The 16714-nt window shown below is 41.6% G+C and overlaps 1 protein-coding gene across 1 annotated transcript in view; it reads left to right on the forward strand.

Annotated features, from left to right (window-relative positions):
- Nucleotides 1-16714, forward strand: part of ADAMTS16 (ADAM metallopeptidase with thrombospondin type 1 motif 16) — a 214973-nt gene that overhangs the window by 129668 nt on the left and 68591 nt on the right. Inside the window, exon 18 of the mRNA XM_063451888.1 lies at nt 11518-11644. Coding sequence (XP_063307958.1) covers nt 11518-11644 — 127 coding nt within the window. The remainder of the gene's footprint in view (nt 1-11517; nt 11645-16714) is intronic.

Here is a 16714-nt window from a genome sequence, read left to right on the forward strand (position 1 = left end):
TGTGAATGCTACAGAGTCTTAACATACCACTGTGCCAGCTAAGATCTGGTAAATTAATGTCTGTAACACTTCCTTAGCAGAGCTGGCATGGTTGTCACAATAAAATATTTTATTGCATGGTTACCATGACCTCCTACTTACAATAAAGTGATACTTTTGTGCTCGTGTGAGGTACAACAGACTGGGTATATTTAGAGAAAACAAAATATAGCTGCTATGTTTACAAAGAATTATTGTTCAGTAAGTATAGGCTGCTGGCAGAGTTAAATCACAACTATATCTGTGTTTTGCTTTTTAGCCATGAAACACATGTTAAAATAAGAAAATTCAATTACATTAGAGGATGACAGTTTATACACAGTACTTAACTGTATGAGGAGTCAATCTCAAATCTAGTTCAATATATGGCCATGCAACAAAATGTCTATAGGTTCATCTATGATTAACAGCCTCACATCTAGACAAGTAATGTTGCCAGGGAGTCCATGTCTGTGCTCAATGTTCTGAGCTATCTTGCAGAGAAGTCATGAGTGTCTCCATACTGTTTATCATGATGGTATTTTTTTTGCCAAACCAAGCGATGCAAAGGCCCAACCACAGTATTATATCTGTCTTCAAGGTCTGCAGCAGAGGGGCAAAATTGTCACCATATTACTGCTCCAAATTGCTAGAGAGCCATATACACATGTATCTAAGGTGGGTGGGACACCGTGAATGCAAACAGAGATCTCAAGTGAGCAGCTGCTGCATCATTGAGAGAAATGATAAGGGCATCTGACTTGTCTGGCCCTTGGCATGAAAAGCAACATTCAGAGTTAGGATTGGATTGGATTGTCCTTCGTCTCCCTACCAGAAACAGCACCATCCTGATCCAGGTCTACTAAGTCATGCAGTATCTTGCCAATACACAGTGCCACAACTTTAGAGAAGAGTTTTAAGTCAGCATTTAGGAGAGATATTGGCCAATAATTGAGGCAGCACATGGGGTCTAAAACCTCCTTGGGAATCACTGCAATGGTTGCCATTAAGGAATGCCAGGGGAATTGGCCTCCCTCCAACAAGGCCAGTCAACAGATGAGAGAGGTATGTTAGGGAAAGTTTTGACGTATTTGATGGGAAATCCATCAGGTCCGAGGGCCTTATTAAGTTTTGAGTGTTTTAAGGCTTCCTGAAGCTCTTCCAGAGAGAGTAAGCAGTCCAACTCCTTAGTCACCCTGGGGGTCAAGTTATTATGGGAATTTCTGACTAATAACCCACCAAGATCCACTTATGTATCTGTAAAAGCAATTCAAACAAGAGTAAAGTTTTCTATCAAATTATTTTATTAAAGTTGGTGTTTCTACTATGAAGTTGTGTTATACACATCTATGCATTTGATAATCCTTGCTATTGAAAAAGAGGCATATCAGTGTACCAAAGTTTAATGTGGCATTCTTATATTACATATTTTGTTTACTCCTTGTTCTACTTTATTACTTTGGATGTTGTTCTTAATTCTCCACATGGTCCCTTTTACTAATGAATGCAGTGTCTTCATTATATGCTTAAAGATTATCCACTTCAGACTACTAGGACCTAAATATTTGCTAAATACATCCCAAGAGTAAAATAAAACTTAGCTTTTATTAGTACATACAGAACCAATAACATAATGTTAAAAATGTTCTTGATGTTGCTACAATGTGATTTACACTGCCTGTATAATAGAGTAGCAAACAAAGAAAAGAAACAGAGCAGTAATAAGGTGAAGGACATTTCTCACTTCATTAATTGGCAAGAGTAGCAACAGGGTAGTATACACGGTACAGACTGAAGCTCACAGTCTGACCTAACACTCCGCTCTGACAGCTGTGTGTGGCAAAACTAGCCACTTCTGGACTGTAGTTATTAAAGGTTGTCCGTAGGCTGAATATATACTGTGTATTTTAACCTGTGTATGTACCGTATTGTGGCCGTTCGCATGCTGGCAGCCGTATGCTGCCAGCACACCAAGCATTCATACGACGAAACACGGCTATCCTGGCCGTTCGCCGTACGAATACGGGCTCCCCAGGTCGACCACACATTCCCAAGTCGTGTGGTACCAATTCACCGATTGCAACATTGTTGCAATCGGTAATTAAGGGCTCTCCGAGGTGGCCGTCGATCCACTACCGACCATGCGGCGGTCGGCCATCTTGGATCCTTTGTCCCTGCAGCGGTGTTCGGTCGTCGAGAGCCTGGAACGGAAAACGGCTACTCGATGATTTGAACGCCGCTGGACTTCCAGAGCGTTCGGGAGTCCCGCGTTCGGTACATTGTATGTCCCGTACTTATTCGGTACTTTTAAACTCACTTTAATGTTTTATTGTATTATGTGCGGCGTTCGGTCAATTCAGCTGGGATCGGAGCGGTATTCTCACAAAGTGTGCGCTCCGACCTCAGCTATCTACCGAACGTTCAACTATTGCAAAGTACCGAATATTGTGTAATTTCTGTATTTTAATGTCAATTGTCGGTTTTGCTGCACGAGGAGATAATCCACTTAGTCGTCCATTTTAGTGGGAGTATCTTTCTCGTGCAGCAAGGCCTGTTGGGAAAGTCACAGTGCATGGTGGGAGAAATCCCCTGGAATTACTGTCTGGAAACCCCTTGCATGGGGAACTGTATAAATATGCTGCCTGTGAATAAACCGAGTTAGTTGACTCCCAAACTGTGTTTCGTCCGGTTATTGGGAGGATTGGGAATATTGCCTTGCTTTCTACTCTGACTGTGGATTTCCTAGATGTACCAACGGATATCGTATGCTGATACATTGCATTCCGTTACACTGTGAATCAACAATCTAGGTAAACTAAACCAGTGGTGCTACACCTATATGAGGGAAGGGGGGAGGGGGGGAATACCTGTACTGGCTGCTTGTGCCTTCGAGGGCATCCCCAGTCTATACTCCTCCCCTCCTAAAATAACAAAGTGGGCAGTAGTCTTAGAAGGTACCTAGCAGCTGAGGAGAGAAATTAACTGAATTGGAAGAAACATGAAAAAAATCAAAAGTGTAATACCAAAAAATCAACTTACCGATCTATCAGATTAAAGAATAGACTGGATAGCTGATCTGACACCCATTGAAGCTACACCAGCTTTGGGAAGATAGTTAGAGTCCCTGGCATACGTTTCCCCAGTGGTGGCTCATCAGAGAGGAACCGACCGTTGGTTTGCCCGATTTAAATTGGAGAATTTGTAATCTGATTATTAGAAGAGAAGTGTGCTGTAATTGGTGAGTTATATTTGAATGACACATGAAACAACCAATCCTGCATTTCCAAGTAATATGGTGCTATTAACCCATGCTCATCCTCGTTCTTTGTTTACTACTCTATTATACAGGTAGTGTAAATCACATTGTAGCAACATCAAGGAGATTTTTTACATTACGCTATTGGTTCTGTATGTACATATTCTTTTTTTTTTGTCTGTATATATTCATTTCATTTTTATCTATACTAATAAAAGTTAAGTTTTATTTTACTCTTGGGATGTATTTAGCAAATATTTAGGTCCTAGTAGTCTTTCTGAGGTGGATTTAAGCATATATTCTTTTTCCACACCCCCCATTGTTCTTTTCTTTCAGTTAGTTCACTATATTGGGGTTATGTCCCATTTTGAGGGTGTTGGTATACTCGGCTCCAATCCCTACTGAATTGTCAGTGTCTTCATTACTTTGCTATAAAGTGCTATACATGAAACAGATTTAGGTTAGAAAAAATGAAAATGTGGGATTTTTGGTTTCCTTTAAAATAAATAATATGCGTGACAATGTTATACAGAAGAAAAATACAAATTGCTTCAGTACTTGGCAGTTGGTAATAATTTGTCTCAAAAGCAAGTAGAGCTGTACTCGTTGATTTTAATGTATGAAGTTTTAGGCATGCCACAGGTTCTCAAAGTTTGCTGGATCATCTTATAATAGTTCAAATACAGCTAAATAGTTGTACTTCTCTTTGTGGTCCCATAGAAATATTTTTTCTGACAAGTCTGCAATCATGAAGCAGTTAAGGCAATGAAAGCAAGCGTGTTGTTAGGGTATAACAAAGTAAGATTGCATGGTATAATGGATTTATAATGCCTACGTAGAAGAGCATACTCTACAGCAGGGGTTGACAAATTCAGCACCCTAATTGTTCCACTTACATATTAATAATGATGGGACTTTTAGTTCATGAACAGCTGGAGGGCCATGTTAAATTTCCTCTGATTTATAATTTCCAGTACACTAAAGGACATGGTAGGAGGGGGTCTGAAGCTGAATGTGATATGCATAAGCAGAAACCAAGGTTACTAAAATGCAGAGAAAAATATTTAAATTGCCAGTCCTTATCTAATCTAATTACTTTAATTGCACAGAGGATATTACTTCTTCCAACATAACCATTTAATTGTCTAATGATTTAAAAATTAGCATGTTAAATGTATTCATCTCGTTGAGTGTGAAAATTTGTGTTAGATGGATCAAGTCTACCTCTGTTCGCATGCCTCCCATCTGGATTAATTAAGTGCTTTATCATAAATCTGTCAAATTGGGGGGAAATATATTTTTCTGCCAAAAGTTAATAAATTAAGTAATTGACTCATATTTATGATATGCACAAGTCTAAAGTAACTGTGAAAAAAAGTCAAATATTCACTTCAACTGAAATCGACTAATACGCTATTTTTTTACGCTTTTACACTCATAAAATTAGTCATTCTCTGAACTTGCTTATCTCGTGTAAAATTTGAGGAATTTAAGTGAATTTAATTGCTTTTTTTTCTTTATTGTATTGTATTGGCCGTATTCCAGACCATTTCTATTTCTATAGGGCTCCAGTGCCAGGACAGCCACCACTTACACATCTATAGGGGTCCCAGTGCCAGGACTGACACCACAACCACTTGCACATCTATAGAGCTCCCAGTGCCAGGAATTAGCTTATTGATCAAGCTTCCTGTCTTCATTCACATAATTTTTCCTCCCTCTCTCTTGTTTTGCCACTTTTCAGAAATCCAATGCACTTCAGAACTTCGGTACTTCGGATCAATGTCATTTGGTTCGGTTCGGCACTTCCGAACTACTGAACTTCGGCACTTCGGACATCCGTAAGCATCCAAATGTCCGAATTGCACGAATTTCGGGCGAATGTATATTCGGAACTAAACGAATTGCACATGTCTAATTGTAAGCTCATTTGAGCAGGGTCTTCTTCACCTCTTGTCTCTGTTAATATTTTATATGTCAATTACTTGTTGTAAAATATCCCTTTTCTATAATTGTAAAGTGTTGCGGATTAGTTTGGTACTATATAAATAATAAAGAGGGGTGTTTGTGTGTAGTGTTGACATTTGAAATGCAGGAGCGTGCTTATATATAGTGTTGCAGTTTTAATTCAGGGGTGTATTTGTGTGTAGAGTTAGCGTTTGAATGCAGAGATGTATCCACATATACACACACATTGCCACACATACACTGTGATACACATACACACAGATACACACACAGACACTGAAACACATGCAGATACACAGATGTACACACTGACACACATGCAGAAACAGACACACAGACTGACACAGATACAGACACACCAGTACACATACAGACAAACAGATACAGAATCTGACACACATGCAGATACTCAGACACAGAGACACACACATGCAGATACACAAACAGATACACATACTGACAACATACAGATACACACAAATACAACATACAGATACACAGACACATATACTGTCAGACATGCTGACATACACACACAGATACATACCCTAACATACATATTAACACACAGAGATACATTCACTGACAGACATACTGACACATACATTGACAGACATACTAACACGTACATCAACACACATTGACATACATACATACTGACACACACAGACACAGACGCGGACAGACATACTGACACATATTGCCACAAACAGACACTGACAGACATACTGACAGGCACACCGACACATACACTGATAGACACACTGACATACATACTGACACACACAGACACATACACTGACAGAAACACACACTGACAGACATACTGACACATGCAGACTTATATACTGACAGACATACTGACACACACTGATAGATAGACAGACTGACTAACACACTAACAGACATACTGACACACACACAGACATACTGACACAGACACTGGCAGACATTCTGAAACACACACTACAACATTTACATTTGTTAATCCACCCTCCAGTTTCCTACATTTTGCTGAAGGGTGGCTTCCGTGGAGACTAGTGTGGTGCCTGAGGCTGTTCGGAGTTGGGGGTCTGGTTCTCCAACTTTTTGCTTTCTTCTCCTTCCTGCGTGTCTCTCTGTTCTCTGTGGGAGGAAGTGACTCGTGGCTGTCATTTCCTCCCAAACTGCTGAAAAGCAGTTGTGCTGTTAAAGGGCCACAGCACTCGACCGGGTCCCTGGTGACAAACGCCCACTGGGAACGCAGGGGACCCATGGAAAAAAAAATTTGCGAGCAACAAGGCCAATGGGGTAGCTGCTTTGGGACCTCAGGAGTAACTGGGCCCAGGGCAGCTGCTCCATTTGCCCCTCATTAAAGCCAGCTCTGCCAATCACTATTGGAAAGTACACTTCAAACATTTTATATTTTTTTGTGTATTTGTGTATTTGTGTTTGTGTATTTTTGTTCTTTCTGTAGTACATTCGTGTATAATCCTAAGGAATGGCTTATTGTGACTTGTTTTATTTTGGGAGCTTTCAGCCACCTTTGGTTATCAGTGACTGTATCTGTAAAATAATAATGATCTCTTATCTGTATCCTGTAGTTTAAAGTATTAGGCTCTTAGAAAAGAACAGCTTAAAAGCAGACAATAGATATCCCACAAGACCACCGAGGCACATTGTTCTATCAATAGGCTATAAGTAAATAAGATAAAGAAAAGACACAATAACAGGTCCCAGAGTGACATCACATCACGCGGATGGAAATTTGGGTACCCATGGAGATCTTTTAATAGAGAAACTGATCTGGAGGTTGGCCTTTTGCACTACAAGTAATATTGTAGTCGGGGCTTTTTGCAATCTGGATGCAAACTGTGTGATGCCACAGTGCTTTGCCCTAAGTGTGTGCTATATAAATGTAAAACTGCATTAGATCACATACAGCTAACAGGTAGTCATCTGGGTGTCCTTTATCTGCCCTACTCGACAAAGACTGCTCTTTGTGATGTGTTTGGGAATATCCTTATTAACATCCACTACAACCCAAATCCCCTGCATACATACAATACAGTACTTATCCCCCCACACATTATGACAACCCAACAGAGTACGAATTTCCTTCCAACATACTACAGGCCTGCTTTCCACCCAAACACCCAATATAGCCAAAGCCCCCAACCCCCAACATAGAAAGTAACATATCAATCCCCCAAACGCACCCTACAGTCCCTATCCACTCACTAAAGCTCATTTCCTCCCTAACATACCCTACATCCCTTCCACCCCAAATACACACTGCAGTGCTACCCTCATACAGCCCCTATTCACATGCATACACTAGAGATGTCCCGAAAAGTTTGCTGGCGAATAGTTTCCAGCGAACATAGCTTGTTCGCGTTCGCCACGGCGGGCGAACATATGCGATGTTCGGTCCGCCCCTTATTTGTCATCATTGAGTAAACTTTGACCCTGTACCTCACAGTCAGCAGACACATTCCAGCCAATCAGCAGCAGACCATCCCTCACCGACCCTCCCACCTCCTGGACAGCATCCATTTTAGATTCATTCGGAAGCTGCATTCTTAGTGAGATGAGGGAAAGTGTAGCTGTTGCTGATTTAATAGGGAAATCGATAGCTAGGCTAGTGTATTTAGTGTCCACTACAGTCCTGAAGGACTCATCTGATCTCTGCTGTAAGGACAGCACCCCAAAAAGCCCTTTTTAGGGCTAGAACATCAGTCTGCTTTTTTTTTTCTGTGTAATCTAATTGCAGTTGCCTGCCTGCCTGCCAGCGTGTGTGTCAGGCTCACAGCATATACTGTGCCCACTTGCCCAGTGCCACCACTCAAATCTGGTGTCACAATAGCTTGCATTTAAAAAAAAAAAAAACGTTTTTGACTCTAATATAATAGCAGTCAGTTTCCTTCACACGTGTGCGTTTCAGTGCCTGCCAGGGCACAGTGTCACACCAGTGCAACTCATATCTGGTGTAACAGTAGTGTACATTAAAAAAAAAAAAAAAAAAACTAGAAATTTGACTGTGAAATAATAGCAGTCAGTTTCCTTCACACGTGTGTGTTTCAGGGCCTGCGAGGGCACAGTGTCACACCAGTGCAACTCATATCTGGTGTAACTGTAGTGTACACTAAAAAAAAAACTAGAAATTTGACTGTGAAATAATAGCAGTCAGTTTCCTTCACACGTGTGCGTTTCAGGGCCTGCGAGGGCACAGTGTCACACCAGTGCAACTCATATCTGGTGTAACAGTAGTGTACATTTAAAAACAAACAACACTTTTTTGACTGTGAAATACTAGCAGTCAGTTTCCATCACACGTGTACGCTTCAGTGCCTGCCAGGGCACAGTGTCACAGCATCTTCAGCCACGTCAACCACTGCTGTCCTCCTTGCACCCTCTCAACCATCCACCACTCTATCTCTCGCCTTGAGCAGTACCTGCTCATCTGCCCACAGTCAGGTGTCTGTCAAGGACATGTTTGAGCGTAAGAAGCCAATGTCACAAAGTCACCCCCTTGCCCTGCATCTGACAGCTGGCTTGACTGAACTCTTAGCCCGCCAGCTTTTACCATACAAGCTGGTGGAGTCTGAGGCGTTCCAAAAAATTGTAGCTATTGGGACACCGCAGTGGAAGGTACCCGGCCGAAATTTCTTTGCACAAAAGGCAATCCCCAACCTGTACTCGATTGTGCAAAAGGAAATAATGGCATGTCTGGAACACAGTGTTGGGGCAAGGGTCCATCTGACCACTGATACCTGGTCTGCAAAGTATGTTCAGGGCAGGTATATCACCTACACTGCGCATTGGGTAAACCTGCTGACGGCTGCCAAGCATGGAATGCGTGGCTCTGCAGAGGAGTTGGTGATACCGCCACGACTTGCAGGCAGGCCTGCTGCCACCTCCTCTACTCCTCCTACTCCATCCTCTTCCATAACCTCCTCGGCTGAGTCCTCTTCTGCTGCTGCGTCTTGCTCCACATCAACGGCACCCCCCCAGCTCCCAGTTACTATTCCACATCCCGGATACGGCAGTGTCACGCCGTTTTGGGGTTGACTTGCCTGAAAGCAGAGAGTCACACCGGACCAGCACTCCCAGGTTGCCTGTTGTCACCTATCTGGTACCCGTGGTGTTGTACGTGGCTGGGGGGAAGAACATACCTTCAGTGAGATCACTGAGGACGAGGAACGGGACATGAGTAGCTCGGCATCCAACCTTGTGCAAATGGGGTCTTTCATGCTTTCTTGCCTGTTGAGGGACCCTCGTATAAAAAAGCTGAAGAAGAACGACCTGTACTGGGTGTCCACGCTACTAGACCCCCGGTATAAGCAGAAAGTGCCTGAAATGTTACCGAATTACCGCAAGTCGGAAAGGATGCAGCAGTTCCAAACTAAATTAAAAAGTATGCTTTACACAGCGTATAAGGGTGATATCACAGCACAACGGGAATCTAACAGGGGAAGAGGTGAAAGTAATCCTCCTCCTCCCACGACCATGCCGGCAAGGACAGGACGCTTTACAGACGTGTTGTTGATGGAGGATATGCGGAGCTTTTTAAGTCCTACGCATCGCCACAGCCCTTCGGGGTCCACCCTCAGAGAACGACTCGACCGACAGGTAGCAGACTACCTCGCCTTAACTGCAGATATCGACACTCTGAGGAGCGATGAACCCCTTGACTACTGGGTGTGCAGGCATGACCTGTGGCCTGAGCTATCCCAATTTGCGATAGAACTTCTGGCCTGCCCCGCTTCAAGTGTCCTGTCAGAAAGGACCTTCAGTGCATCAGGAGGTATTGTCACTGAGAAGAGAAGTCGCCTAGGTCAAAAAAGTTTAGATTACCTCACCTTTATTAAGATGAATGAGGGATGGATCCCGAAGGGACTGACAGTGGGCGATACATTCGACTAAAAAAGGCCTGATGAGGTCGACGTAACAGGGATTAAACTGATAAGAATAGTACTACTTAACACACCACTCCTATCTGGTGGCACATTAGATTGCACGCGCAGTGACCCAAATTTGAAGTAGGAGGACCGACCAAGCATCTTTTTCCATCTCCCAGTTCCTAAAATCGATGCCATATACACGTCCCCTGATAGGGCACGTAACAGGGATTAAACTGATAAGAATAGTACTACTTAACACACCACTCCTATCTGGTGGCACATTAGATTGCACGCGCAGTGCCCCAAATTTGAAGAAGGAGGACCGACCAAGCATATTTTTCCATCTCCCGGTTCCTATAATCGATGCCATATACACGTCCCCTGATAGGGGATGTAACAGGGATTAAACTGATAGGAATAGTACTACTTAACACACCTTATAATAATGCAGAGAGAGGCAACGCAGAGAGAGGAGTCTGAAGAAGAGGAGTCAGAGGAGGAAGGTGGCTTTGAGGAGGTGGAAGACCAAACACAGCAGGCATCCCAGGGGACTTGTTGTCACCTTTCGGGGACCCTTGGTGTTGTACGTGGCTGGGTGGAGGAAGAGACCTTCAATGACATCAGTGAGGACAAGGAACGGGACATGGCTAGCTTGGTTTCCAACCTTGTGCAAATGGGGAGTTTGCGGTTGTGCAAATGGACTGTTTGCGGTTGTTTGCAGTGCGTTAAATGGGGAGTTTGGTCTGTCACTGTCAAGCGGGCGTAACCCTTACACTACCTGATTGATACAACATCATACCTGATGTTTTAAAGCATGTTATTCCAAACAATTTAGGAATGTTAGGTGATTTATGCCCTTTATGGATTAAAACCAGACTCTGCATCAACTATGTAATTTTCCATGGGAGTTTTGCCATGGATCCCCCTCCGGCATGGAACAGTCCAGGTGTTAGTCCCCTTGAAACAAGTTATTGCAGTTATTTTAATAAAAACAATAACAGAATACCATGGCAAACACTTGCACAGCAATTGTACTTAATTGCACCCTATTTTATCTTTTTGTGTTAAGGAAAGTGTTTTATAGTCACATGAAAAGATATTATCTCTTAATGAGTGTACACTGGATCTAAGAAGCATTTTCTATATTTTGCACTTTTGCAGCCACTGGGTATCAGCAGTTGTCATGAATACTTCTTATCACTTCTAAAATGAGCCACTGATAGTTCCTACAACAATAACACAGAAAACGATAGTAAGGCAAAGAAAGTGATGTGAAAGCTCAGAAAATTCTTTATTGTGTATTCATAAGATGAACACCCTATAAACACATTGTTTAGATTTTTATTTTTATTTGAAGAATTTTTTTTTAGTATGTTTATTTTATGATTACAGGTTACATGAACACAAAAGAAGGGTGTTACAGAGACATGCGTGTACAAGTCAATACTTCCTTCTGTAATTCCAGGAATCGACCAATCACTGGACCTGTCCCTTGCAATTTGCAAGCCTGTACCCCAAGGTAAGAGCCATGTATCCATATGATATTGACTAGCATATGATATATTTAGAAACAAATGTATATACTGCCAGTTTCTTAGATATGATTGGGTATATTTGTTCTGCATTTGCCCATGCTTTATTCATTTTTATTTTTTTTAAATAATGAACTTACAGAGGGGAGATTGGTTGGGTTATTGACTAAAGTCTGATATTTTTCCATAAAATAAAGGGATACTATAGGCATCAAAATAACTGTAGCTTAATAAAGCAATTTGGTTTATAGACTATGCCCCGGCAGTCTCACTGCTCAATTCTCTGCTTTGTTTACTTTGTTTATACAGCCCTATTCACACCATCCCTGCATGTGACATACACTGCCTTCCTAAACACTTCCTAAACACTAACCTAATGTTTAAACTTCTTTCATCGCACATTCTGTTTAATTTAGCATTTTATATCTCCTGCTCTGTTAATAGCCTTCTCGACCCTGCAGGAGTCACCTGTGTGTTATTAAAGTTCAATTTACAGAGCAGGAGATAAATACTTCTAAAACAAGTTAATATCTGATTGAAAATGAAACCAGTAAGTCACGGCCATGGGTGGTGTGGCTAGGGCTGTGTAAATGGAAACAAAATTTATTATACTTTAAATGGCAGAGAATAGAGCAATGAGACTGCAAGGGCATGAGCTATACATTAAAACTGCTTCATTAAGCTACAGTTATTTTAGCACTAAGAGTGTCGCTTTAAAGTTGAAGTAAAAAAAAACGATACAACTGCTAATCTGGAATAGCTGATAGTTGAAAAAAGTCTCCAATTTAGTCATAATCACAGCTTTGCTATTTTGTGCCAAGAGATGTTGTGGATCTTTAATTTTTGGTCCAGGGCTCCCTGTAGATTGAATATGGTGTGGTTTTGTCATCTTTTGCAGAGTATATATTACAAATATCTGATCATTTGATCGGATACATTTTACTGTGAATGACTTTACAGTGTTTCTTGAAAAGGATACCTGATAACATGATAATAGGCATCATGATTTGTTACAAAGTGTAACCGTTTCCAGATACAGGCATTTCTCACTTTATGAACTCTCGCTTTATGAACTCCCGACTTTATGAACTTTTTTCTGGATGTGCCGCCATTTTGTTTCACCTCCATTTTGTGTTAGTGGTCCATGTATCAGGACCGAGAAGAGTGCTTTGGAGCACAAACAAGAAGAGAAGAAGAAGAAGAAGAATTTGTGGTCAGGAGTAGACAAGAAGAGAGATGAGGATCGGGAACACAGTTCCTGAAGATAAAGGGAAGTCTAAAAACAGGTTTAGATTGTACTGTATTCTCTTTGTGCTTTCACGGGCATACATTACAGATCCTGTAATATTATTGCACTGTGTGCTATTGAGTATAGATTTGACTTGATTTGTCTGTGTGTGTCTGACACAGCTGTATGTGTATGTGTGTTTGCCATTGTGCCATGTTTTGGCAGGCAGCAATAGTAAGGAGCAGGAGGAGGGATGAAAAGCCTGAGAAAGGGGAGAAGGAAGAAAGTTTGAGAGCTGTAAAAATAAAAGGGAGTAACAGAAAAGTGATAAAGGAGAGAGGGAAGCTGATAATGAAGGTTTAAGAGAGGTTCCCCATTCAACAAGTGCAGCATGTCTCTTCATTGAATAGTATGAGGATTGATGATAATTGGATGAGGATTGCAATATGGTATGCTGCCTTTAATATTCCTACAACATACATGTATTTGCTATGCTTTCATTTTGTATTTTAACTTAATAATTTAGTTTTTCAATGGTAAAATGTGACGGTCAGGAACGGAACCCGTGTTTATTACATTGTGTCTATGGGAAATTAGTTCTCACTTTATGAACTTTCACTTTATGTACTACGCTTTGGAACCAATTAGTTTGTAAAGTCAGGAACTACCTGTATATAGTCTGCAATTATGTAATCACGTCAGACTTGGTTATAGTGTTTAATGTTAATATGCCTTGAGTGATGGTTTATATTATCATTATGGATATTTTATATTTAAAGTATGATGGTAAGAGTACACTTAAAAAGTTTGTGCTTTGGAACAGCTTAGTGGATATACCACCAGCCTTATGTTTCAATGAGCTTTTCTGTATTCGTTTCTTATTATATTTTCTCTGAGCCAGTTTTATTTATTTTTTTAACAGTTTTACTTGATATATCAGGATGTTCTTCAATTGGTAAAATCGGGGCTGTCCCATTTGGATATAAGTTGGGATAGGGGGATATTCCCTTAATTAAGTCTAGTTAACGCTCTGAACAAGGAAACATGTTGACTGTTGTTTGTTTGGTGTATTTCAAGCCCATTGTTTTATATGTTGCTGTAATGATTTTAACCCATATGTATGGAAGAAGTGGAGGAAAAAAAAGAAATAATTACAGTTTTAACTTTGTCTCAGCATTGCTGCTTTCAATTTTAGCTCTATCAGATCTGCTGTTTGCCCTGGTGCTGGGAGGTGGCGTGTACAGGGAATATCCTACCAAAGAGCAGTGCTGGAAGAGAAAGGAGGAGTGAGAGATCCTGGAACAGCCACATATGTGTGTTTTTGTAATTGTGTGTGTGTATATATATAATATAGTATTATATATAGTATTTATATATATGTTAATCTATGTTAATCTATGTGTATGCCCGGGTGTATCTGTATCAATATGCATGTGTGTGCATAGAAGTGTATGTGTATATGTGCATACATCCCCACACAACTGCAATCAAATGGCAATAGCCAGGGCCGGCCCGTCATTGGCCCGTGCGGGGCCACGGCTCCAGGAGGCACTGTGACAGGGGCGGCAATTTTCCACTCCTGCACCTTTAAGAAATATGGAGCAGGGCCCGGGCCTCCTATTTGCACATATATATAGCGAGTACCGCCATATATATGTGCTGTTCTTGGCCCTGCTGGTGTGTACAGTGAAGAGGGAGCCCTGAGAGTAATCTTACATTCCCAGCAGCAGCAAGTACTCTTCTCTCACGAGCCACGAAAGCATTACCATGGGTTTCCATTGCAATGCTCCGTGCAGCATGCAATGCATGCATGTGCATTGCCGTGGCAACCCACAGCAACAATCTTGCGGCTCTCGATAGAAGAGTACCTGCTGCTGCTATAAACACACACACACTACATCCACTATACACTGCATCCTCTACACACACACTGCATCCACTATACACACAAACACACTGCATCCTCTATACACACACAACATCCACTTTATACACACACACACTGCATCCACACACACTACATCCACACGCTACATCTACTATGTACATACACACACGCGCATCCACTATACATACACGCACTGCATCCATTATATATGCACACACTGCATCCACACACACACACACACACTGCATGTACTATATACACACACACTGCCTCCACTATATACACACGCACACACACTCTGCATCCACTATACACACACACACACTCTGCATCCACTATACACACACTCACCCACACACACACTGCATCCACTATACATACACACTGCATCCACTATACACACACACTCTGCATCCACTATACACACACACACTGCATCCACTATGTAACACACTCTGCATCTACTATACACACACACATACACTGCATCCACTACACACACACACACACAATCTGCACCCGCTATACATACACTGCATCCACGATATGCACACACACTGTATCCACTATAAACACACACACACGCACTACATCCACTATATACACACACACACTCTGCATCCACTATACCAGGGGCAGGCGACCTTTTTAGTAGCACTGTGCCAAAACGAGATCATGAAGTCCTCTGGCGTGCCGGTTCTATTTTTATAAATTGAGCTGTGTATATTGCTGTATTATGCCTGGGTATCTCAATTGCTTTGTTGCATTGTATTTGTGTGTATGTGGGCTGTAATATTGTATATGTTCATGAATAGTTTGTGGTATTGAAAATTATACCTATGAATGTTGATTTTTTATGGAGAATTGTGGCTGATAGGGCACATTGTTTGTTTGGTGTTGTGTGTATGTGGGGGTCTGCTTGTGTGGTTGTGTGCATGTATGTGGATTTGCAGTGGTGTTGTGTTTGTAGTGACTGTGTGTGTTTGTGTGTGGGCTGTTTGCATTAATTGTGTGGTGGGTGGGCTTCTTCTGCAGCTCTGTGTATATTTATCAGTGTGGGAGGTTTCTCTGAGGTCTACCATAACCAGGATGGCCAGGTACAGGTCAAGCGCAGCTGTGATTGCTCCTGTGGGCTGTTCTATTCCAGTGTGGACTCTTATTCACAAGTGATGGGAGGAAGCGATCTGAGATCACTTCCTCCAAGTGCTGCAATGTATAAATTGTGGATTGTCCTTCACCACCTGCAGTCACCGCTCTCCTTGCCTTAGCAGATATCTGAAGTCCCCCTGTTTGGCTCTGGTAGTCTTGAGTGCCGTGCAAAGGCACCTCGAGTGCCATGCATGGCACACGTGCCATAGGTTGCTGACCCCTGCACTATACACACACACCGCATCCACCGGATTCATACATACACACACACACACACACACTACATCCACACACGCGCACTCTGCATCCACTATATACACAAACACACACACTGCATCCATTATATATGCACACACTGCATTATACACACACATGCAATGCAATACACTGACACTGCAGCTACTGCATCCACTACACAAACACACTAGATTTCTTGTAGAGGTTGCATTATATGTTTGTCAAAGTATATGATTCTATGCTTATGTCTTTGTGATTTACAGAGCTGAGAAGCAAATTCTCCTCTCCTATGGAACTGCTAGTGGGGTCATATTACTTCCATTTATAACTGCTTTCTTTCTTCAGAGTAACTCATGGTATTTTATTTGGTTGTCTCTGGACATGTTTTAATTGCAGCATTTGTCTTGGATAGGCTTTGTATTGATATCTGGTGGTATCGTTTTTTTATGGATCATTCCGATCATTCTATTAGATGTAAGATGAAATGTACTATGATATTATTCTTCTTTTCTGCTAGGTTTCAATGCAAATTGCTTTATGTTCGGCTATAGATCC

This window comes from Pelobates fuscus, chromosome 4 (assembly GCF_036172605.1).
Source record: "Pelobates fuscus isolate aPelFus1 chromosome 4, aPelFus1.pri, whole genome shotgun sequence".
Classification (NCBI taxonomy): Eukaryota; Metazoa; Chordata; class Amphibia; order Anura; family Pelobatidae; genus Pelobates; species Pelobates fuscus.